General features: G+C 38.8%; 1 protein-coding gene across 4 annotated transcripts in view; it reads left to right on the forward strand.

Annotated features, from left to right (window-relative positions):
* Positions 1–21,805, forward strand: part of NFKB1 (nuclear factor kappa B subunit 1) — a 115,712-nt gene that overhangs the window by 88,254 nt on the left and 5,653 nt on the right. For all 4 annotated transcript variants that reach the window (XM_054484536.2, XM_054484537.2, XM_063663931.1 and 1 more), the window contains 9 exons: positions 3,479–3,622; positions 4,934–5,023; positions 6,171–6,365; positions 7,553–7,694; positions 10,929–11,043; positions 16,550–16,751; positions 17,205–17,374; positions 17,702–17,804; positions 20,645–20,769. In XM_054484536.2, coding sequence (XP_054340511.1) covers positions 3,479–3,622; positions 4,934–5,023; positions 6,171–6,365; positions 7,553–7,694; positions 10,929–11,043; positions 16,550–16,751; positions 17,205–17,374; positions 17,702–17,804; positions 20,645–20,769 — 1,286 coding nt within the window. The remainder of the gene's footprint in view (positions 1–3,478; positions 3,623–4,933; positions 5,024–6,170; positions 6,366–7,552; positions 7,695–10,928; positions 11,044–16,549; positions 16,752–17,204; positions 17,375–17,701; positions 17,805–20,644; positions 20,770–21,805) is intronic.

Genomic DNA, 21,805 nt, shown 5'->3' on the forward strand with positions numbered 1-21,805 from the left:
CCACCCCATTTTTATTATCCTGGTGACCACTAAGGAATGGGCCTCCATCACTTATGTCTGCATTGTCTCTGCCTCTCACTTTAACTCTTTAGTATGTCCCACTCACAAGTAAAAGATGAACTTCCTAAAATACCATCCTCTACACATTATTTCCCTGTTCAAAAACATTCAGCAGCTTTCTTGCCTGTAAGTTCATTCTCCGAGTGCTCCGCAGTGACGTCCCAAACAGTTCCATTTCTCAAGAATTCCTTATACAGTCATAGCTTGTTTCTTTATACTTTGCAGATACTGTGATTTTTACAAATTGAAGGTTTGTGGCAATAGTGTCAAGAAAGTCTATTGGTGCCATTTTTCCCACAGCATGTACTCACTTTATGTCTCTGTGTCACATTTTGGTAATTCTCTCAATATTCGAAACTTTTCCATGATTATTATATCCGTTATGGTGATTTGTGAACAGTGATCTTTGATGTTTTGGGGTACCACAAACAGTGTCCATGTAAGATGACAAACTTAATCGATAAATGTTGTGTGTGTTCTGACTGCTCTACTGACTGGCAATTCCTCCATCTCTCTCCCTCTCCTCAGGCTTCCCTATTCCCTATCACACAACCATATGGAAATTAGGCCAATTAATAACCTTACAGTGGCCTCCAAGTGTTCAAGTGAAAGGAAAAGTCACACCTCTCACTTGAAATCAAAAGCCAAAAATGATTAAGCTTAGTGAGGAAGGCATGTCAAAAGCTGAGATAAGCCCAAAGCTAGGCCTCTTGTGCCAGTTAGCCAAGAATGCAAAAGAACATTTCTTGAAGGAAATTAAAAGTGCTACTCTAGGGAACCCACAAACGATAAGAAAGCACAACAGCCTTATTACTGATATGAAGAAGGTTTTAGTGGTCTGAGTAGAAGATCAAACCAGCCACAACATTCCCTTTTACTAAAGCCTAATCCAGAGAAAGGCCTTAACTCTCTTCAATTCTGTGATGGCTTAGAGAGGTGAGGAGGCTGCAGAAAAAAAGTTGGAAGCTAGCAGAGGCTGGTTTATGAGGTTTAAAAAAGAAGCCATCTCGATAACTTAAAAGTGCAAGGTGAAGCAACAAATGCTGACAGAGAAGCTGCAGCAAGTTATCCAGGAGATCTAGTTCAGAAAATTGATGAAGGTGGCCACACCAAACAGATTTTCAGTGTACAAGAAACAACCTTCCATTGGAAGAAGATGCCATCTAGGACTTTCATAACTAGAGAGAAGATGTAAAAATGCCTGGCTTCAAAGCTTTTAAAAACAGGCTGACTCTCAGGAGGTTGAGGTGGGAGGATCACTTGAACACAGAAGGTCGAGGCTGCAGTGAGCTATGATTGCACCACTGCACTCCAGCCTGGGCAACAGAGTGAGACTCTGTCTCAAAAAAAAAAAAAAAAAACAAAGGCTGACTTTCTCATTAGGAGTTAATGCAGCTGGTGACTTTAAATTGAAGCCAGTGCTCATTTATCATTCTGAAAATCCTAGAGCTCTTAAGAATTATGCCAAATCTTCTCTGCCTTTGCTCTGTAAATGGAACAAGAAAACCTGGTTGATAGCACATCTGTCTACAGCATGGTTTACTGAATATTTTTAAACCCGCTGTTGAGACCTACTTCTCTGAGAAAAAAGAAAAAAAAAGATTCCTTTCAAAATAGTAGTGCTCATTGACAATACACCTGGTCACCCAAGAGCTCTGAAGGAGATGTTTTCATGGCTACTAACAGCCATTCTGCAGCCCATGGATCAAAAAGTAATTTTGACTTTCAGTCTTATTGTTTAAGAAATACATTCTGTCAGGCTGTAGCTGCCGTAAATAGTGATTACTCTGATGAATCTGGGCAAAGTAAATTGAAAACCCTGTGGAAAGGATTTACCATTCTAGATGCCATTAAACACATTTGTGATTCATGGACGGAGGTCAAAATATCTACATTAATAAGAATTTGGAAGAAATTGATTCCAGCCCCCATGGGTGACATTGAGGGGTTCAAGGCTTCAGTGGAGGAAATAACAGCAGATGTGGTGGAAATAGCAAGAGAATGAGAGTGAGAAGTGGAGCTTGAAGATGGGACCGAACTGCTGCTCATGATTTAACTTTCATGGTTGAGGAATTGCCTCTTATGGATGAGCAAAGAAAGTAGTTTCTTGAGATAGAATCTACTCCTGGAGAAGATGCTGTGAACATTGTTGAAATGACAATAATTTAGAATATTCCATAAACTTAGTAAAGCAGCAGCAGTGTTTGAGAGAATTGACCCTAGTATGGAAAGAAGTTAAAACTGTGGATAAAATGTTATCAAAACAGCATTGTATACTATAGAGAAATCTTTTGTGAAAGGAAGAGTCAATTGACAAACTTCAACAAACTTCATTGTTGTCTTATTTTTAAAAATTGCCACAACCACCCAGCCTTCAGTAGCCACCACCCTCATCAGTCAGCAGCCATCAACATCGAGGCAAGACCTTCCACCAGTACAAAGATTACAACCTATTGTAGGCTTAGGTGATCATTAGCCTGTTTTAGCAATAAAGTGTTTTTAATTAAGATATGTACATTGCTTTTTAAGACATAATTATGTTGCACACTTAATAGCCTATAGTATAGTGTAAACATAATTTTTTTGTGTACTGGGAAACCAAAAACATCATGTGACTTGGTTTGTTGCAGTGAAGTGGAATTGAACCTTTCAATATCTCAGAGGCATGCCTGTACTAAACTCACTTCAGCCAAACTTATCTACTGCTGTTCTCAAAAGCACCCTGTGTATATCTTTCCTTCATTATTGTGTTTCCTCCATATCCCCTTCAAACATCTTCCTTTTTCCTCTTCTTATATAAAATTGATTCTGAGAAGCCTTTCCTGAATTTCCCATACCTCAGTGACCTCCTAAAAGGTTTTCCCCAAACTCCTAGAACACTGATCTGCACCATGAATTTAATGTATGTCCTGTTATAGTGCTGTCTCACTAAGTCTTTCCCCCACTATCTTAAAATTATGTTGGAGGGTTCTTGGCAGCAAAGACATTATGTCATGCTTTTTTTTATTTCCAGCATTTAGCTCATTGTAGATGTATAATAAATGTTAACTTATTAACATGAGTTATTTTGTGTGACCAAGCAAAAGGGTCAATGATTTTTTTATTCAGCATCTTCAGTATCTTTTTGCTGGACAATCCAATATTTCACTAGTTTTAACAACACTGGGGACTTAAGAAACTGTTGTAGAGTGGATTTGGGTGTGTACTGCTCTGTGGTGTCTCTGGAGCTAACTTTCAGCCTTCATACCCATTGGAATAAATATAATGCTTCTTGAAATTTAGCATCTCTTCCTCTTTGAGTGCTTTCTATTTCCCTTTAAGATGTTTAAAAATACCATTAGAATCAGTGGTCGTTCTGTGGCTAGTGGTGGGACCGAATCAATCTTTTCTCCTCTGGTTTCTCTTCCTTTAAATACAGATAAAGAAGAAGTGCAGAGGAAACGTCAGAAGCTCATGCCCAATTTTTCGGATAGTTTCGGCGGTGGTAGTGGCGCCGGAGCGGGAGGCGGAGGCATGTTTGGTAGTGGCGGTGGAGGAGGGGGCACTGGAAGTACAGGTCCAGGTACAAAAATACTTATTCTTCCTAAAACTTTTTCATATTGGAGAGGGTAGAATTTTCTTTGGTTTCTGAGCATGTCTTTGAGTTGAGTGGCTCTGATATTATTGAGTATATTAATTAAAATTTCCTGACAAATGTAAATTTATTTTTCAAAGAAATCCATGTTCATTTTACAATATGTAGATAATCTCAAAAGCCATTAAGTAGAAAAAAAAGTACCCCAAAGCCAGTTATTTAATGAATACCTCCCTAAAGATTTTGGTATATTTCTCTTTTACATTTTTTGACATAGTTGTCTTGTTTTTGTTTGGAAACATTGAAAATATTTTATATTATACATACTACAATATAGCTATATATTAAACATCTCTATATACTACATTGTAGAAAATTTGAAAACACATAAAATCTGCCATCAAAGATTAACTACTACTGTATATGTTATAGTATATATTTATAAATTTTACCCTGAATACAGCTGTGATCATCATTATGCATTTTATTTTAATCCATTTATTTGCAATACTATTTTACTATCATTTGCACCATGACTGTGTGTATAGAGTCATATGTGCAACGTTTACCCGAGATGTTAACATAAACATTTCCTCCAGTAATATGAACTTTAAGCATAAATTATAAGCATCATTTTAATGACTCATTTCCTCAAGTGAACAAACCATAGTATAACTTACTTACATGTAGTTTCCTGTTTTCTATATAAAATGCTATACTGAACCCCTATCCACCTAACTTTTCATTTATTCCAGATTACTTTTGTAAATTAGAGTCTTTGTAGTAAAATTACTACGTCAGAGGGCATGACATCTAATGCCATCTGTTTCCCCAAAGAGTTGTACCAGTTTATGCTTCCACCAAAAATGCCTAAGAATGAACAGTGGTGGCCATTTTTCCATTGAGGAGTCAGTATGTTTTTCTGTGCTTTGTTTGATTTAGTTTTTCTCCTCAAGGGGTTATTTTAATGTCTTCTACATAGGCAAGTCTGAGTTTGGTTGATGACCCTCACTATTAGCCTCTCCCCTTCACATAGGAGTAGAGGCTTTCTCCATCACAACCCCTCCCCAAATCTGGGGTGCTGTCAGAGTTGCCAAAATGTGAACTTTACCAAAGTGGAATTCTGATGGTCCCATGACCCCCACCATGTGTCTTAGTCTCAACAGAAAAACCATGTGTGGGCACAATACTGTCCTGTCACACCAAAGGCTGTGCTCACCTGAGAGACAGACACTAAGTTGTGCTGAGTCTTTGTAAAATATCTCCGTGATGTTTCATTTGTTTTACTTGCCATTTCAGGGTATAGCTTCCCGCACTATGGATTTCCTACTTATGGTGGGATTACTTTCCATCCTGGAACTACTAAATCTAATGCTGGGATGAAGCATGGTAAGTAATGCTTTGTTCTTAATACCAAGAAAGGAAAAAAATAATGCTAAAAAGGGTTTTTAAAATCATTACTTATCACAACAGTATTATCATCTTGAAAAATCATTGATGAATGCAAATAAACTGAGAAGATACTTTTCCCAAAAGATATTATTTCCTGTGGCTAGTATAAATTCTATTCCTTTTATATATTTTATATATTTACTTTGTAAGTGGCATGAACAGAGGAAAGAAAAGAGCATTGAAAAGAGACAACAGAGACCTGACTATTCAAACATGTTAAACATCAAACTTAATGTATTCTGTCTCTGTTTTTCTCAAATAGTACACTTCTGAAATCATTTTGAGTTTTATAGGATCAGTCTTTTCCCATGAAGTCATCCCCTGAGAAGCTGCAGTTAAACCATGTGTTGATAGTTTATATTACAGGTCCATTCTAGTGTACCCATGGAAGAAATAATACTATAAAGAAGTCTTCCCATTTATTGAATACCTATTTTTGTGCCAAGTGCTTTTACATGTTTTAACTGTTATCTTCATGACTGCTCTATATGGAAAATAGTATCTCCATTTTTGCACACAAAAGGCACCAAAGTTCAGAAATGTTCATACTCACTGAAGGCACACAGAAGTTAGTGGCAGAACAAGAATTTGAAGCAGGTCTCCCACATAAAAGCTAGATGCTCTCATATCTGTCAGATAACATAGTTGAACCTGAAAGAGGGTGATCAGGAATGGTACACTGGATAGCTCCCACACTAAAGAATGTGAGTCAACAATACGTCTTTATGACTTGCTTTGTTCATTAGCATTAGGAAAAAACTGCTCTGCTTTCAAGAACTTTAAAAATTCAGCTTTCCTGCAATTCACAGAAGAGCTTTATTTCATTTTTCTCCTTTACAAATAAGCAAAATGAGATTTAAGATTTTAGAAGTATACTAAAAATGATTTTTAGAAATGAGTTTAGAATATCTCCAAAACATGGTATTTATGATATGACCATTTTTAAAAGAATTTTAAATTATTATTTTTCTTTTCCTTTTGCAGCAAACTTGTCTCTTACCTTTATCTGACCTACATTGGAATAGTGAATTATCACTAAATACATTTTACTGAGAAAAATCTGATGTTTTTGCATTTATCTTAGGAACCATGGACACTGAATCTGAAAAGGACCCTGAAGGTTGTGACAAAAGTGATGACAAAAACACTGTAAACCTCTTTGGGAAAGTTATTGAAACCACAGAGCAAGATCAGGAGCCCAGCGAGGCCACCGATGGGAATGGTGAGGTCACTCTAACATATGCAACAGGAACAAAAGAAGAGAGTGCTGGGGTTCAGGGTAAGTGAGCACACAAATTACGTTCTATTGGTTGGCTGGGGAGGGGTCAGTCCTAGGTGCAGAAAGGTATCTGCTAATCTAAAGATGATATATCAATATCTAGTTTAGTGTACTCTTCAAAGTTCTGTATGCCTTTGGAAAAACATATGTCAGATCATTTTATTCACACTGGGATTTCCATTTTTGCTCTGTTATCTTTGAATTTAAAGGACAGAAATTTATATGTACATTCTCCAGTCATAATCATGCAGTTTTAGGGTATTGTAAGAGATAATCAACTTCTTTTCTGGCACAGATAAATACAGAAGTATTTCCACAAGCTTAATAGTCACCCTGTCTAGATTCTGGCTTAACCGTCATACTGAAATAGAACTTTGCCTTAAAATAGGAACTTTTCTTTTTATCTTGTGCCGTCTTTGAAGAAGTAGGATTAGGAGAAAATGTACTTTTGCGTTTACTGTGAACCAATACTTATTAGCATATGTGTCATGATTCTAGGTCATCCTAGATCGTACTAAGAAGACGTCTGTAAAAGCAAAGGTAGTAAATATTTAGAGTTGGTGGCCACATGTGGTGTCTATCACATATGCTTTTTTTTTTACACCCTTTAAAAATGTATAAGCCATGATTAGCTAGGGAGCTATATGAAAAGCAGGCCATAAACAGGTTTTGGCCCAAAGGTCACAATTGCCATTCCCTGACCTTAATGGAACAAACTTTACAAAAACGTGAGTGGCTCATTGAAAGTCTCTGTTTATGGCAGAGACATGTGTCTTTTCACACATTGCCTAACAAGCTAATTGTTAGAGATTCCAGTGAAGGATTATTTCACCAAGATATTGGTGATTTAAAATCATGGTAAAATCTAACATTGTTTGGAGATTGTTTTCCTTAAAATAACAGATAATGATTGTTCCCTTAAAATAACACATTTCTAAACTTTTTTCCTCTAACAAATCATACACAGATTCTTTAAGATCAATCTCTAACTATATTTGTCAGTGACCCAGTGTCCAATTGTGCTTTTTCTAGTCAACACAATCCAAAAGCATTGAAAGAGTATTTTCAACTAAAATGATATGTCAAGGTGTCACAACACTGATGCTGGTCAGTTTGGCCTTAAGCATGCCATACCCATAAAACAAAAGTAGGAGCACTCAACTATGATTGTGGTCATTGCCTTACAGATAACCTCTTTCTAGAGAAAGCTATGCAGCTTGCAAAGAGGCATGCCAATGCCCTTTTCGACTACGCAGTGACAGGAGACGTGAAGATGCTGCTGGCCGTCCAGCGCCATCTCACTGCCGTGCAGGATGAGAATGGGGACAGGTAAGTCAAAACTTTTGCATGATAGGTGTCTTGGGTAGGGAAGAAGAAGAGCATCGTATAATGCATATTGACTAGAGGTAAAAATAATTGTTCAAATATATTGAGTCCTCTCACTGGAACGATGAAGAAAAATAATGTGTGAATAAGGTTAAGTAGCACAATTTGCTGCTCCATCCTGCTGCTGTCATCTGTTGGAATCTGTAGTAGCTGGAGGACTCATCTAAGAGTGAATCTCTCTGGGCAAGAAAACTAAGATGTGTGTAGGTAATGGTACTTTTTGAAAAGCCTTGCTTTGTTTATTGAAGTAATATTTGGAGAATTGTTAAAAGAGTCCTACCAAATCCCTGAAGCATTGTTATCCCAGCTGCATATTTATGACAGTGTACTCAAGAAAAAGCCCAATAAAGGCAGCAACAACAACAGAAAGATTAAGAGGGACTGGTCATTCTTTCCCATTACTGGTTTCTTCTCTGCTCCCTCTTCTGATGGTCATCAGTCTGTGACTGTTTCAGACTTTTGTGACTGCTCCAGCCCATGTGTGGGAGTCAAACATTCCAAACACCATGCCTTCCATTCCTGCTATTACTGAGATTGTATTTGCAAAGCCACCTGGCTTCTTTCTAAAACAGTTCTCTTAGTCCTTTCATTGAGACTTCTAAAATGATCTCGAAAGCCTATAAAAATAACAAGAGACAGCAGCCTTCACATTCAAGTCAAGTGCCTTATCTAAAACCTTCCTAAAATAGCATCAACATAGAGAAATCCTTTTCTGTGGAAGAGCTCTTGAGTGCTGTGTTTTAGACTTCAGTTTAAAAATTAAACCAAGCACTTTAGGAAAGTAACAACCTCAGGGTTTCAAGCAGAGACACCTTTGTTCTCATTCCTTGCAACGTAACCAAGGATGTGGTATAACCACTGGCCTTGTTATACAGTATGAGACGAACCAGTACAACCTTCTTGGTATAAAGCCATGAACAGCAGAATGCTTTTTCAGGGTTAGATAATCCAGTTAGCATTCAATAGCATACAACCACAAGAAAAAGCAGTTAACCAAGACAGGACAGCAGTGTTTCAAGTGGCATTTCCAGGGACCTGTTAAATTGATAAGTCTAAGAAGATGAGCACATACACATATTAGAAAGGAAGTGCTGATATCTGAAGGGAGGATTGTAGGAAGGGATACAAGGCGAGGCACATGCAAGTTCCCTCCTAAGACCCAAGCACACTCACACAAGCCGGCTCTCAGAGAGGCCACAGATTTGGGACTTGGAGAGACCAGAGGATCCTCATAAGAGCATAGGTATAGGGCAGCTTTTGGCCATCACAGCCCAAGTCTCTTGTTTTAATTCAGCTCGTCATATTTGGCTAATAGTTTAAATTCTGTGGCCATTAGTCATCATAGAAAATATAATAAAGAAAAATATATAAAACTTCTGCTATTGGGGAAATTCCCATAAGGGTGTGAGGATTTGAGGGGGAGGGGGAATGTACTTCTGCTATGAAATGCTGAGCTGCACATGGAAATTTTCGAGCAGTTTTAGAAGTATGACCTTTTTCTTGGTATATGTGCATCATGTCTATGTCAGAGTTTAGGCCCTTTTCAGAAGTCTTCTTCCAGTATCACATTTCAAGAAGCAATAGTGAAACCCTGAGATCATCCGTTTTAAAATATTTCTCAAGTAGCAAAATCACAATTTAGTTTTTTAGGCTCTTCTGTGCCGGGGTTAATCCCAAGTACGATATACTTGCTATTGCTAAGGAAGAGGCTTGAGTAAAGTGGCACCTGATAGCTTATTTTAGAGAAGATCCAGCTTGTACCTCGTGTCCCAGATGTAGTGCTGCCACGAGATGCTTTAGTGTGCTCTGCACCTCAATCTGTCCATGCTCTGGAGTGGTCATCTTCTTAGACATTCATCTGAATGTCTTTAGAACAGTGCACATGTATCCCCTATGCAGGATTGCTTAAGGGATTAAGAGATGGCTTTGGAGTAAGACAGGCCTGGGCTTGAATCCCAGCTTCACCACGTATTGGCCTTGACTGAGTTATATGACGCCTGCAAGTCTCAGTTTCATTAGCCGAAAAGTGAAGATAATATTACCTAACTCATAGGATTATTGTTATAGTAAAAAGACAATATATATCAAATGCTTAGCATAGTCAGGTAAATCAAAGCTCCCAACAAATAGTAGCCACTGGTAAAAATGATTGTGATTGTTATTGTTTTGAATTTTAATAGTATGTTTTTTAATAATTAAAAGAATTATGCTCCTCTGAGTGACTTTGACACCACCAGTATGTTCAGCCTCATTAGTGTAAGCTCTTAGGGTCCTTCTATGATTCTTATTTTTGTGCCTCTACTGCATGCTAGAGCTGTAAGGCTGACTCAGACAGAACCTGCCCCAGAGATGACAGGACAGAGAACGAGAAAAATGTGTAGAAAACTGCAGTTGCATAACCAAGCAGTAAATTTGAGAGGGACAACTTGCTCCACCTAAGAGGTTAGGAAAGTATTCTCTGAGGATGTCAGGTTTGAACTAGAATATAAAGGATGGAGTAGGCATTGTTCAGGCAGAAGAAAGGAGCAAAAACGTTCCAGGCAGAGGGAATGTTTGCCGGAATGTTTGCAGGAGTGGTGGGAAATAAAATTACTTTGTTTCTTCACAAGTTTACTGCAAGAATTTTCTCCCAGTACTTAAAAGCTTCACTCCTTTCTCCCCCCTTGGGATCTGGAAAGATCTTTAAAAAACCACTGCACTGTATTTTGGGGGAGGGCAGCAGGGCTAGGTGAGGTAACTAAGTTTTTCTGAACAATTCCTAGTGCCAGACATTCATTTTACATAGAATCTGTGTGTCAGGAAAAGTCAGGGGGAAAGGTAGAGAAGAAAATCGCCCAAAGCCATGGTATAGAGGCAGAATTGGGATTTAAGCTTAGGTCTTTCTGGGCTGGAAGCCTCAGTGTGTTTATACATCAAGGGGTCAGACGTGAATGCTCCCAGAGGCCAGGAAAGTACCACAAATAACATAGCAGCCTTGGGTAGGCAGTTGGGAGGGACCAGTCCTCTGGAGACAGCATCCTACCTCAGATTCAATGCATTTTATAGATTCAAAACATTTTAGGGCCAAATAAAACTAGGTATGAGAACAGATTCCATCCTCGAGTCTAATCACATCTTGGGAATCCTTTCTTTTTCATTAACATTTTAGTTATTATTGCCACTGTGTTTTTATTCCAGTGTCTTACACTTAGCAATCATCCACCTTCATTCTCAACTTGTGAGGGATCTACTAGAAGTCACAGCTGGTTTGATTTCTGATGACATTATCAACATGAGAAATGATCTGTACCAGGTAAGCAGAAATCTCAAGAAAACAACTGAAGAAAAATCTGTAGTTTACTTTTTCTTTTGTTATGTTTGGGTGCATGTTATTTTTAGTAATGTTAACAGTAGCAAAAACAAAAACAAACCTTTGTAGGTAATATCTAAAATCCCATTAGTTGAGAATGTTACTTTATGATGTAGGATCCTTTGATCTGTGGGTATAACGGCCATCAAGCCACAATGAAATTCAGCATCCCGCTAGGGGAAGGCAAACTTTAAACTTTAGAAATCAAACAGTTTTTTCATTTAAGAGGGAGAAACTAAAGTAAAAATGTCACATCTGTCAAGAAAAATAAAGTTAAAAAAAAGTTTGAAAAGCCAGTAATTTATAATAATTTTGAAGTCTACTGAAACATACCTTGACAACATCCAGATTAAATGTATATCAAATAAAGCATTCTGAAATCACCACACAGAAAGGTTAAAAGTTTGCTTGAGGAGGAAAAGGTGTCTTTCAGAAGCGGAAAGACAGCTCCAAGTGAGGAAAAGTGGGAACATCAGAGTTTTGCCCAAATCGGGTTTTCTTAGGAATTAATTAGGTGGGCTGAAAATACAAGTTGAGGAACTGTTTTTTCCAGAGGTCTTCCAACACTGCAAAGGGAGAAGTTAGCTGGAGACACAGCGAGGCCCCTTGATGGGCATGTGCAGAATTCAGGGAGAGGCAAGGAGCCTGGGAGCCACTTGGGCAGAAGCAGAGCTTGGACGTTGGTGATGGGAGCCCAGTGACCCCAGCCAGCCTTTCTGGCTGAGCAACTGCACTGGCATGAAGCCAAGATGGGGTTCGGCTCCTGAGGTTTCCTCCTTCCTGCCCCTGATTGCTTTTCCCACCTCACTGTCTTTCCCCTACTCCCACCAGTCTGCTGTATGGGGCTCCTGCCCTTGCCCACTTATTATCTTTCTCTTTGTCTCCTTCCCTTCATCGACCCGAAGCATCTTCCTCATCCTCCTTGGAGAGATGGTTTGCTGGTTCACGTGTATCTCTCACTCCAAAAATATGGCCAAAATCCTGTGTAATTATTTACTTAGTAAAGATATTTGTTCCTGCTCTCTCAGTTTTTAAAGCAGTGATGTGAATCATTTCTATTTCCTCACTTTAAAGGAAAATGCTTTTATTATTTTAAAGAAAATTAATTAAAACTTCATTTTCTTTCAAGGAAATTAAAATATTTATTTTCTTATTTTTATTTCCATTTTTTAAAATGTGCTTTAGGCCAGGTGCGGTGGCTCACACCTGTAATCCCAGCACTTTGGGAGGCCGAGGCAGGCAGATCATGAGATCAGGAGATTGAGATCATCCTGGCTAACATGGTGAAACCCCGTCTCTACTAAAAATACAAAAAAAAAAAAAAATTAGCCAGGCATGATGGCAGGCGCCTATAGTCCCAGCTACTCGGGAGGCTGAGGCAGGAGAATGGTGTGAACCCGGAGGCTGAGCTTGCAGTGAGGTGAGATCGTGGCACTGCACTCCAGCCTGGGTGACAGAGTGACACTCTGTCTCCAAAAAAAAAAAAAAAAAAAAGTGTGCTTTAAAGTGCATTTAAAGCAAAACTACTAAAACGTTTACATGTGGCTCTTAATAGTTTTTACCTGTGACTAGGTAAAAATTAATAGGTTTCCTGATAGGGGAAAATGACCATTTTTCATTCAATATAAGTTACCATTAGGCTTCTTCACTGGTTGTTGTGCTTCATGTCAAAGGAAAAGTAAAGTTAGTGACTCTTCACTGCCTGTTAATATAAAATAACTAGTATGAAGTGTGATTGTAGATTTACATTTAAAGGATGTCTTCTTGAAACTTTCATACCATTTGGGGGGTCATTGATATCCGTAAGGTCATTTTGCCTGTAAAGCTTGATTCTTGCAGACTTTTGACTGATTGTTCCTTGTAGTCATCACAAACCTATGAATAAAACTAGCAATGGGACATTGTAGCTTCTCAGTCCTCTTTTCAAACCCTGCTTAACAGTCATATTCAAGGAATTACTTATTTTATGTTTATAAATAGGATCTGCAAAGGACACAGCACAACAGGATTAGTAGCTGTGATTTTTTTTTGAGACGGAGTCTCGCTCTGTCACCCAGACTGGAATGCAGTGGCGCGATCTCAGCTCACTGCAACCTCCGCCTCCCAGGTTCAAGCGATTCTTCTGCCTCAGCCTCCTGAGTAGCTGGGATTACAGGCGTGCACCACCACACCCAGCTAATTTTTGTATTTTTAGTAGAGACGGGGTTTCACCATGTTGGTCTGGCTGGTCTTGAACTACTGATCTCGTGATCTGCCAGCCTTGGCCTCCCAAAATGCTGGGATTACAGGTACGAGCCACTGCGTCTGGCCAGTAGCTGTGATTTTTTTTTTTATATCCTAAACTCTTTACTGTATCATTTGGTTACATATGTTGAGACTCTCCAGTGTGTTAGAGACAAAAACCCTGAAACCACCACCATTGATACTTCTATCCCTTCTGATTTGGGGACTCTCAGAAGACTATATGTCCATTTTTCCCCCACCTTACCACCAGTCTCATTAATGGGCAGTGATTCTGGCTTCCCTAGTATGCCTTCTAGGTGTCAGACACACCCAGTGGCAACTTTGATTTGAGAATTAGAAACTGCTAAGATTTGAACTCTTGATTATCTGTTGTAAAGGTTCTCTAGTAACTATTATTAATGGAAAATGATACAGTTCTCTAAATAATTTGGATTATTTGACAATTATCTTAAGCATTCTTCCCAAATACCTTTCACTAATCTTAGTACATTTCTGTGACCATCTGTCATGATCAAATTCCTCTCCCCACCCACCCTGTAGAAACACACTCAAAATAGTCCAAGTGCACAGAGTTAGGATTTTTTATGAAAATATTCTCTTTAAGCCTTTTTCTCCTCTCATTCTCCTTCCCCCGACATAGACAACCACTCTATCGTGTTTGGTATGGATTGTTTTATTTGTCTATGTTCCCATAAAACATTATTGGAGGGTCTTATGTATTTCTATTTTATGTTTTTAATTATTATAAATATCATGTATATTCATAGTTTTAAAAATGGTACAGAAGAATCTACATTGGAAAGTCAAAGTTGCCCACCCTGACAATGCCCAGGTCTGCTAGCACAAATGTCACTATTGTGTTTATAGGAAGTTTTTCAAGTACTGGATACAAATGTGCATATACTTGAAATACATAGATATTTTCATATACTCTCACATAAAATCCACATTATGTTAAATGTACTTCTCTTGCCTTGCATTAACCTTTAAAATTTTATAAATTTAATTTAATTATAGATTCAAAGGAGGTTACAAAAACATACTAGGAACTCCTAGTATTTACTGCAAGGAAACCAGAGGTCTCTTCACCCAGTTTCCCCCAATGGTAACATCCTGCATAACCTCAGAACAGTGTCAAAACCTGGAAATAGATGTTGGTACAATCCACAGATCTTAATCAGATTTCACCAGTTTTACACACACTTGTGTGTATCTGTATAGTTCTTTGTGCATATATTTTTTAAATGCCTAAGTGGCGTTGTGCTACATGTTACTGTATTTCTGCCTTCACTGCTTATCCACACAGTTCTATATACAGCTAGTTTGTTGTTTCAGCACCTGAAGAGAATCTAGTATGGGTCTTCCACCTATAACATCCTTGTTTCCTAGTAGTAGACATTTAACCAACTTCTAACTTCCTACCTCAGTAGATAATACTGCAGTGACTGTCCTCACTTATGTCCTCTTGTGGATTTGTGTCAGAATTTCACCCAGATACATCTGCAAGTGTTGGGTTGCTGGGACATTTGTATATTTGGCTTTCCAGAATGTCTGTGTAAGTCCCCATGCCCACAGCCATAGCATGAAGGTATAATTGTTTAAGATATAATCCTTGGATTTAAGATCTAGAAGGTTTATATCATGGAAAACCATTGATTGGACTGTGGAAGAAAATATTTAAAAAAAAAAAACCTCTCTGACTCATAAGATATTTTTTAATTAAATTCAAGCTACAGATAATTTCTAATTCCTGAATGGTATACTATCTTATAATTTCAGATCCTTTTTTCACAATCTCATTCTCTTTCCTTTTCCCATCTCCCCAGGTAGCATTTCAGAAAACACAGATTAGTAAACACAGTTTCTATTGACTTATTTTTGAGAAGAAGGCTCTTGGCAACAATATCTAAAGTTTTGAGGACATCACTTCATTTCAGGCCAGGTTGATAGTCCTAGAAAATGAAAGAAATAAGGGCGAGTAATAATTTGGCAAAAAAAAAGGGTCTTGATCTGATATATTAAATAATCACTGTAGTTGAGATTTAGACGACCCTCCCATCATTCATCCTGCCAGTTATCATGTGCTGTGGTCACCTACACAGCTAGGAGGTTGGTGGCTCACCTCCTACTATAGCCAGTAACTGCTCAATGAAAAGGGAATTTTAGGCAAATTGTCATAAGACTGGCTGGATGTCATAGTTAGGCTCCTGTGAAATAAACTGATTTGTGTAAAGATACATTGCTGTTCTCTGTCAGTGAACTCAGTTATTTGAAAGATACGTTTGTGATTGTATTTGTCTTACTCATTTTTGAAAACACACAGTTTGCAAAACATCTTATTTGCATTCACCAAAGTAATACCTTGTGGGCAGGATAGTCAAATGAACTATTTAAGTACCTATTAGGTATCAGCAGCTCACCTTTTTTATTCATCTGAGCCCCCTTGGTGAGATACTTGTATTATCCTGGTTGTTATTTAGAATCTTATAATACTTTTTATGAAATGGGTGTAGGAAAGCTATATTGACTGGTCTCAGGAGCCAGTCCATGGGACAGTATTTTTTAATTTAGTAAATTTAGTTTCCATGTCAGCATAGAATCACGGCACTTTTGTTAATTGGTTTCTATTGAGTACTTTATTTAAATTTCTTCAGTGAAAACATAGCCTTAATTTGATTTATTAATATAAAATTATCAGCTGAAGGTAACTCCTACCAGAAATTTAAGAAAACTAAATTTACTACTAGGTGTGCTCAAAATCAACAATCAGTGGGTTGTAGTGAGAAACAAGAAGCTATTAAGACTTGTAAATATGAAAATAACCCACCACAGAAAAAATTGTAAGTATATGAAGTGATGGATTTGTAACTTAGCCTGATTTAATCATTTTATGTTGTAAACTTAGATTAAAACATCACATTGTACCTCATAAATATATACAATTACTATTTGTCAATTAAATTTAAGATAAATAAGAATTTTAAAACATGAATTATTGAATGGCTAAGTGTTAGTACAATATATGTACTTCATTAGCATATGGTATGGAACAGGATAACTTGGGTGCCAAGGTCAGAAGTTAATCTGGGAATGAGAAATATTCCTGCAGTATGGCCCCACCTATTGCAGTGACAGCTACCAAGCTGTGAGTTGTAAGTAAGTGTTCACTGCTGACCAGTGAATCTCCTGCCCTTTCACTTTCCAGACGCCCTTGCACTTGGCAGTGATCACTAATCAGGAAGATGTGGTGGAGGATTTGCTGAGGGCTGGGGCTGACCTGAGCCTTCTGGACCGCTTGGGTAACTCTGTTTTGCACCTAGCTGCCAAAGAAGGACATGATAAAGTTCTCAGTATCTTACTCAAGCACAGAAAGGCAGCACTACTTCTTGACCACCCCAACGGGGACGGTAAGAGACAATCACACATCATTGGTGTAACTTTCTCCACCTTCTAAATATCTACTAGGTATTTGATAAACGTGTGTTATTTGATTTGCACCCAAAAGTGCTTTCCTTAGTCACCTGGAGTTCATCATCTCTTTTGGGCATTTCTGTTGCTCACCAAAGCTTATTTTTTTAAAGATGATTTGGAATAGTTAGTAGGAGGAAAAAGCAGAGGCTTGAGTAAAGATTCATCTTGAAGTACACAAAGCGTCGTTTATTCAGAGAATGTTTATTTATGTTCAGTGTCTCCTGAGAACATAATAGGAGACTGTGGGTCTTCAAAGCAGAACAACAGACTTATAGTACCTTTACTGTCCCTCCCCATGATTCAGTTTTTGCCATTTCCTTTAGCTTCACAAGGGCCATCTTGTGAGTTAGCCATCCCATCCTGTGACTGTCCCTTTGCTTGGACCCTAGGTCTGAATGCCATTCATCTAGCCATGATGAGCAATAGCCTGCCATGTTTGCTGCTGCTGGTCGCCGCTGGGGCTGACGTCAATGCTCAGGAGCAGAAGTCCGGGCGCACAGCACTGCACCTGGCTGTGGAGCACGACAACATCTCATTGGCAGGCTGCCTGCTTCTGGAGGTGAAGGGCACACTTATGCTTTTGCATTAAATTCCTGAGGGAGATTTAAGGAAATCTTTTCAAAGAATGAAGTCAGTAGCTGTTGTTCTCCCTTACAATCAGCATTATTAGTTTAACATTTATGGAGGGCTTCAGAGTAGCACCTTTAGACATTCCCCCAACCCCCTTGCTTGACATCTCTAATTGGGGATTTCTTCAATGACAGAGCCAGCCCAAAGTAGCAGTTGGGCTACTAATAGGACCCAAGGGGCCATGCACACTGGGAGGTGGGGACAAAAGGGCAAAAGAACCTTCCACTAACGCTTTCCTGTGTGGGCTGGATTGTAGGGTGATGCCCATGTGGACAGTACTACCTACGATGGAACCACACCCCTGCATATAGCAGCTGGGAGAGGGTCCACCAGGCTGGCAGCTCTTCTCAAAGCAGCAGGTAAGGTGGCGATCTGGCGGTCATTAATGAAAAATGTTACCAGGAATGCAAACCCAACTTCAATAGAGCAGCCATGTTGCCTTCTTTAAGCCACAGACCTACTGCTGAAGAACAAGGGTAAATAAAAATTATATGGCAAATCACATTTTATCTGCCATAAGGCACTGTTTGGACTAGTAATCTTGGGCTTTACCCTGACAGTCATTTTAGTTTTTACTTTCTGATTCATCTGTTTGTTTGGGGTTTATTGTTTAGATTGACTCCCATGACAAAGGGTCTTTTCAAAGTAGAGTTTGATTCCTTATAGAATTCTGAGTGGTATCAGTCTCAGATCATATCAGAAGGCCCCAGAAGAAAAAGATTATTGGTATAAGAAATCATTTAAAGACTTCATTTTGAAAGAAATGTCTCTTAGAAATTGAAGTGTAGGAAAAAGAAAATGGGCCATGTATTAAGACCCATTATGTGGAAGGCACTAAAAATGGCTAGCACTTATTGACCTTTCTGTGTACCAGGCACTGTGATACGCACTTTATGTGCACAGTCTCATTTAATGCCCAATCACCCCTTGTGACAAATACCATTATTATTCCCCATCTTAGAGTCAAGGAAACAGACTAGAGAGACTACCAGATCCCACTTCAGGGTTCCAGTAAGTGACAGAGCTATGAATCACACTTTGGCAATGTGAACTTCAGGACTTTATTCTCTCTACTATGTTTCTCTCTCCTATTTTTCTCATAGGTTTGCAGATGTTATTCCATTTAATTCTCTAGTCCTGTGAAGTATAGAAAATTATCCATGCTGATCTTTGAATCTCCAGTGCCTTGCATATTTAGAACCTCAAAATATGTGTAATGAAATTGGCATCTGAAGCCTGCCCTGACATATCTGATATACTTTAGAGGCTTTTGTTTTTTTTTAACTTAGAAGGTAAATGCTTCATAAATTCAAGAAAACAAAGCAAAAGACATAGGAACTTTTTCTTTGGGACACCATATTTTTCTTTTCTCTTTTGTTAAATAGAGCTTTTTCTTGAACAAGAAACTCTGATTGCAGTGGGTATTAATAGTTTTAGAAGACACTGATTAATTAAATGCCTTCCAACAAGAAGCTATAACCAGCCAGACGTGATGGCTCACACCTGTAATCCCAGCACTTTGAGAGGCTGAGGTGGGAGGATCACTTGCACTAGGAGTGTGAGACCAACCAGGGCAACATTGTAAGACCTCATCTCCATTAAAAATTTTAAAAAGTAGCCGGGCATGGTGGCACGCGCCTATAGTCCCAGCTAGTTTGGAGGTCGAGGTAGGAGTATCGCTTGAGCCTGGGAGTTCAAGGGTGCAGTGAGATACAGTTTCACCACTGCACTCCAGCCTGAGCTATAGAATAAGACCCTGTCTCAAAAAAAAAAAAAAAAAAAAAAAAGAGAAAAAGAAAGAAACTATAACCCTTTTAAAAATGCTTTATATTGAATTCTCAGAATCCCATGAAAGGAAAAGTAAGTAACAGTTTCTCTGATATATAAATGAAGAAACTCAGATGAAAAACCAAGTCCTAATCTTAATGTCATGGAAAAGGTCAGTTAAGTCCGAGTGTGGTGGCTCATACCTGTAATCCCAGCACTCTGGGAGGCCAAGGTGGGTGGATCACCTGAGATTGGCAGTTCGAGACTCACCTGGCCAACATGACGAAACCCCATCTCTACTAAAAATACAAAAATTAGCTGGGTGTGGTGGCATGCATCTGTAATCCCAGCTACTCAGAAGGCTGAGGAAGGAGAATCACTTGAGCCCTGGAGTCTGAGGTTGCAGTGAGCTGAGACGGCGCCATTGCACTCCAGCCTGGGCAACAGAGCAAGACTCCATCTCAAAAAAAAAAAAAAAAAAAAAAGCGTCAGTTAAGAGATAGCTCATCCCTCCACACTTTGGTCCTGTAAATTGTTCATCTTAATTTCTCCATGTTTTTTTGTGGTGGGATTACATTTATTGCCTCATAGGTCAGGCCAGAACTGGGAGAATAAAATCAAGAAACAGCATGAAGATCCTTCTTTGTTTCCCATTAAGTACTCTTCTATTATTGATATTGACCCATCTGATGTTCTCCCAGCAAGATAAAAACAAGTTCTGCCTCAAAAATGGAATCATCAAGCTAAACACTCATAAAAATCATCTAAACCTCTGAGAAGTAACTCTAGCTCTAGTCTTTGAGTTACTTTGGTGTTTTGTTTATTTGTTTGTTGTTTTTGTTTTTGCTGGATGCTAAAGAGCAGACTACATTTCCCAAAATATTTCAATAATTATACATCCTAGCAGGTTTGTTTATTTAAAGATCAGAACCCTGGCATTGCTGTACCCAGCAATGAAACTGGCCATGCTGTCACTAGACATCAAGCATCTTTGCTCTTTTGATTGTCCAAGAAAAGGGGCTGAGAAATACACATTGTCACGCATAAATTTGAATAGTTAGGACCCTAATCCTGAGGGTGCACCCTAGTGGCTATAATCATGCTGTCCATCAGCCCTAGGATTAAAGATGCACCATTCAGTTGAGAAATATCTTGTAGAGTTAAATGTGAAAGAGTATTTGAAGTCTTTTTTTTTTTCAATAGTATCTTTGGCTATTTCAGGTGTCATAAGACACTTTAACAATCAAAGTAAATTACAATTTTAAAATAATTTCTCTGGATATTCCAGTAGAAACGTTTTATGATTTAAAAATTATCCAGGAGATTGCCTCAAGCTGCTACATTGCTTTGCCTTTGGGAATCTGACCTTTGCAGGCAGTTGGAAGTTGACAGGATCTGGGTTTACCTAATGCTGTGTAATCTAACTTCGCAGGAGCAGATCCCCTGGTGGAGAACTTTGAGCCTCTCTATGACCTGGATGACTCTTGGGAAAATGCAGGAGAGGATGAAGGAGTTGTGCCTGGAACCACGCCTCTAGATATGGCCACCAGCTGGCAGGTGAGTGCCGCTCCATCTGTCTGATGGCTGCCCCTGAGGGAGTCAGAGGTTCAGGAATGTAAGAACAGATGGTCTTCCTGGTGCTTTATTCCCCAAAGAACATGCCTATTATTTTTAAGAAAGTCTGTTTGTCAGAAACCATTTTTATCTTGAAAAACCCTATCCATGAAAGATCTAGGTCAGCCGAGTTCTAAGTATGAAAGTGTATGCCTAATCAGATCAGAGTTGAGATGTGAGAAAAGGTTAGAAGAAAAACACAAAATTCACATAAAAGTTACCCATTCCAAATTCACACCAGAATTGTTACCATCTCAATTTCTGAAGCTAAGATAAATGTTACTGTTTGCTTAGGACTTAGGTAAGTGATTTCAGGATGTAAAAATAAACTAAGAATTCTTCTTAGAATTTCAATAAATATAAACAGAGTAAATAGATTTAAAGCCTTCCTCAAAACTCCACAGGGCTGAGATCTGAAGATATAAAGCAGTTACTAGGTCATTTGGCCCCAGGAAGAAAAGCCAGAGGGAGGAGGTGGGCAGCATGCAAGCTCTCCAACATAACAAGATCAGTTCTTCTAGAGGCGAGAGCTGCTCCACTTCTAAAACTGCTCATGTGCCTCCCACAGCCTGTTTGTGTCCAGCTCACTGACGTTGGCAGAGACTCCATGGTTCTCCCTTTATGTTAGCACCTCATTTCCCCAGAAGGCCTTGCCACAGAACACACAAAGATGATGCACTCAGTGACCCCACGCTCTCCTTACCCAGGTCAGCCAGCAACAGAGTGACTGCAGAGGACACCACAAATGCCTCTGCAGCTACGGAATAATTTTTCTTCTAGCCTAAGACATTTCTGGACCCTCAGTTAAAATGTCAGTATTGCCAGAGGGTTAACACCAAGCCTTGTGAACATCTAGACATCTCAATTTGAGCAAGTTTATACAATTCATTCTCATAAGCTTGTTACTATGGAAGAGGGGAGACAGCTTCACAGCTCTGAGTAAGCTCTTCGCTAACCTTAGGTCTGTGAGCAGTAGATG

Source organism: Pongo pygmaeus, chromosome 3, assembly GCF_028885625.2.
Source record: "Pongo pygmaeus isolate AG05252 chromosome 3, NHGRI_mPonPyg2-v2.0_pri, whole genome shotgun sequence".
Lineage (NCBI taxonomy): Eukaryota > Metazoa > Chordata > Mammalia > Primates > Hominidae > Pongo > Pongo pygmaeus.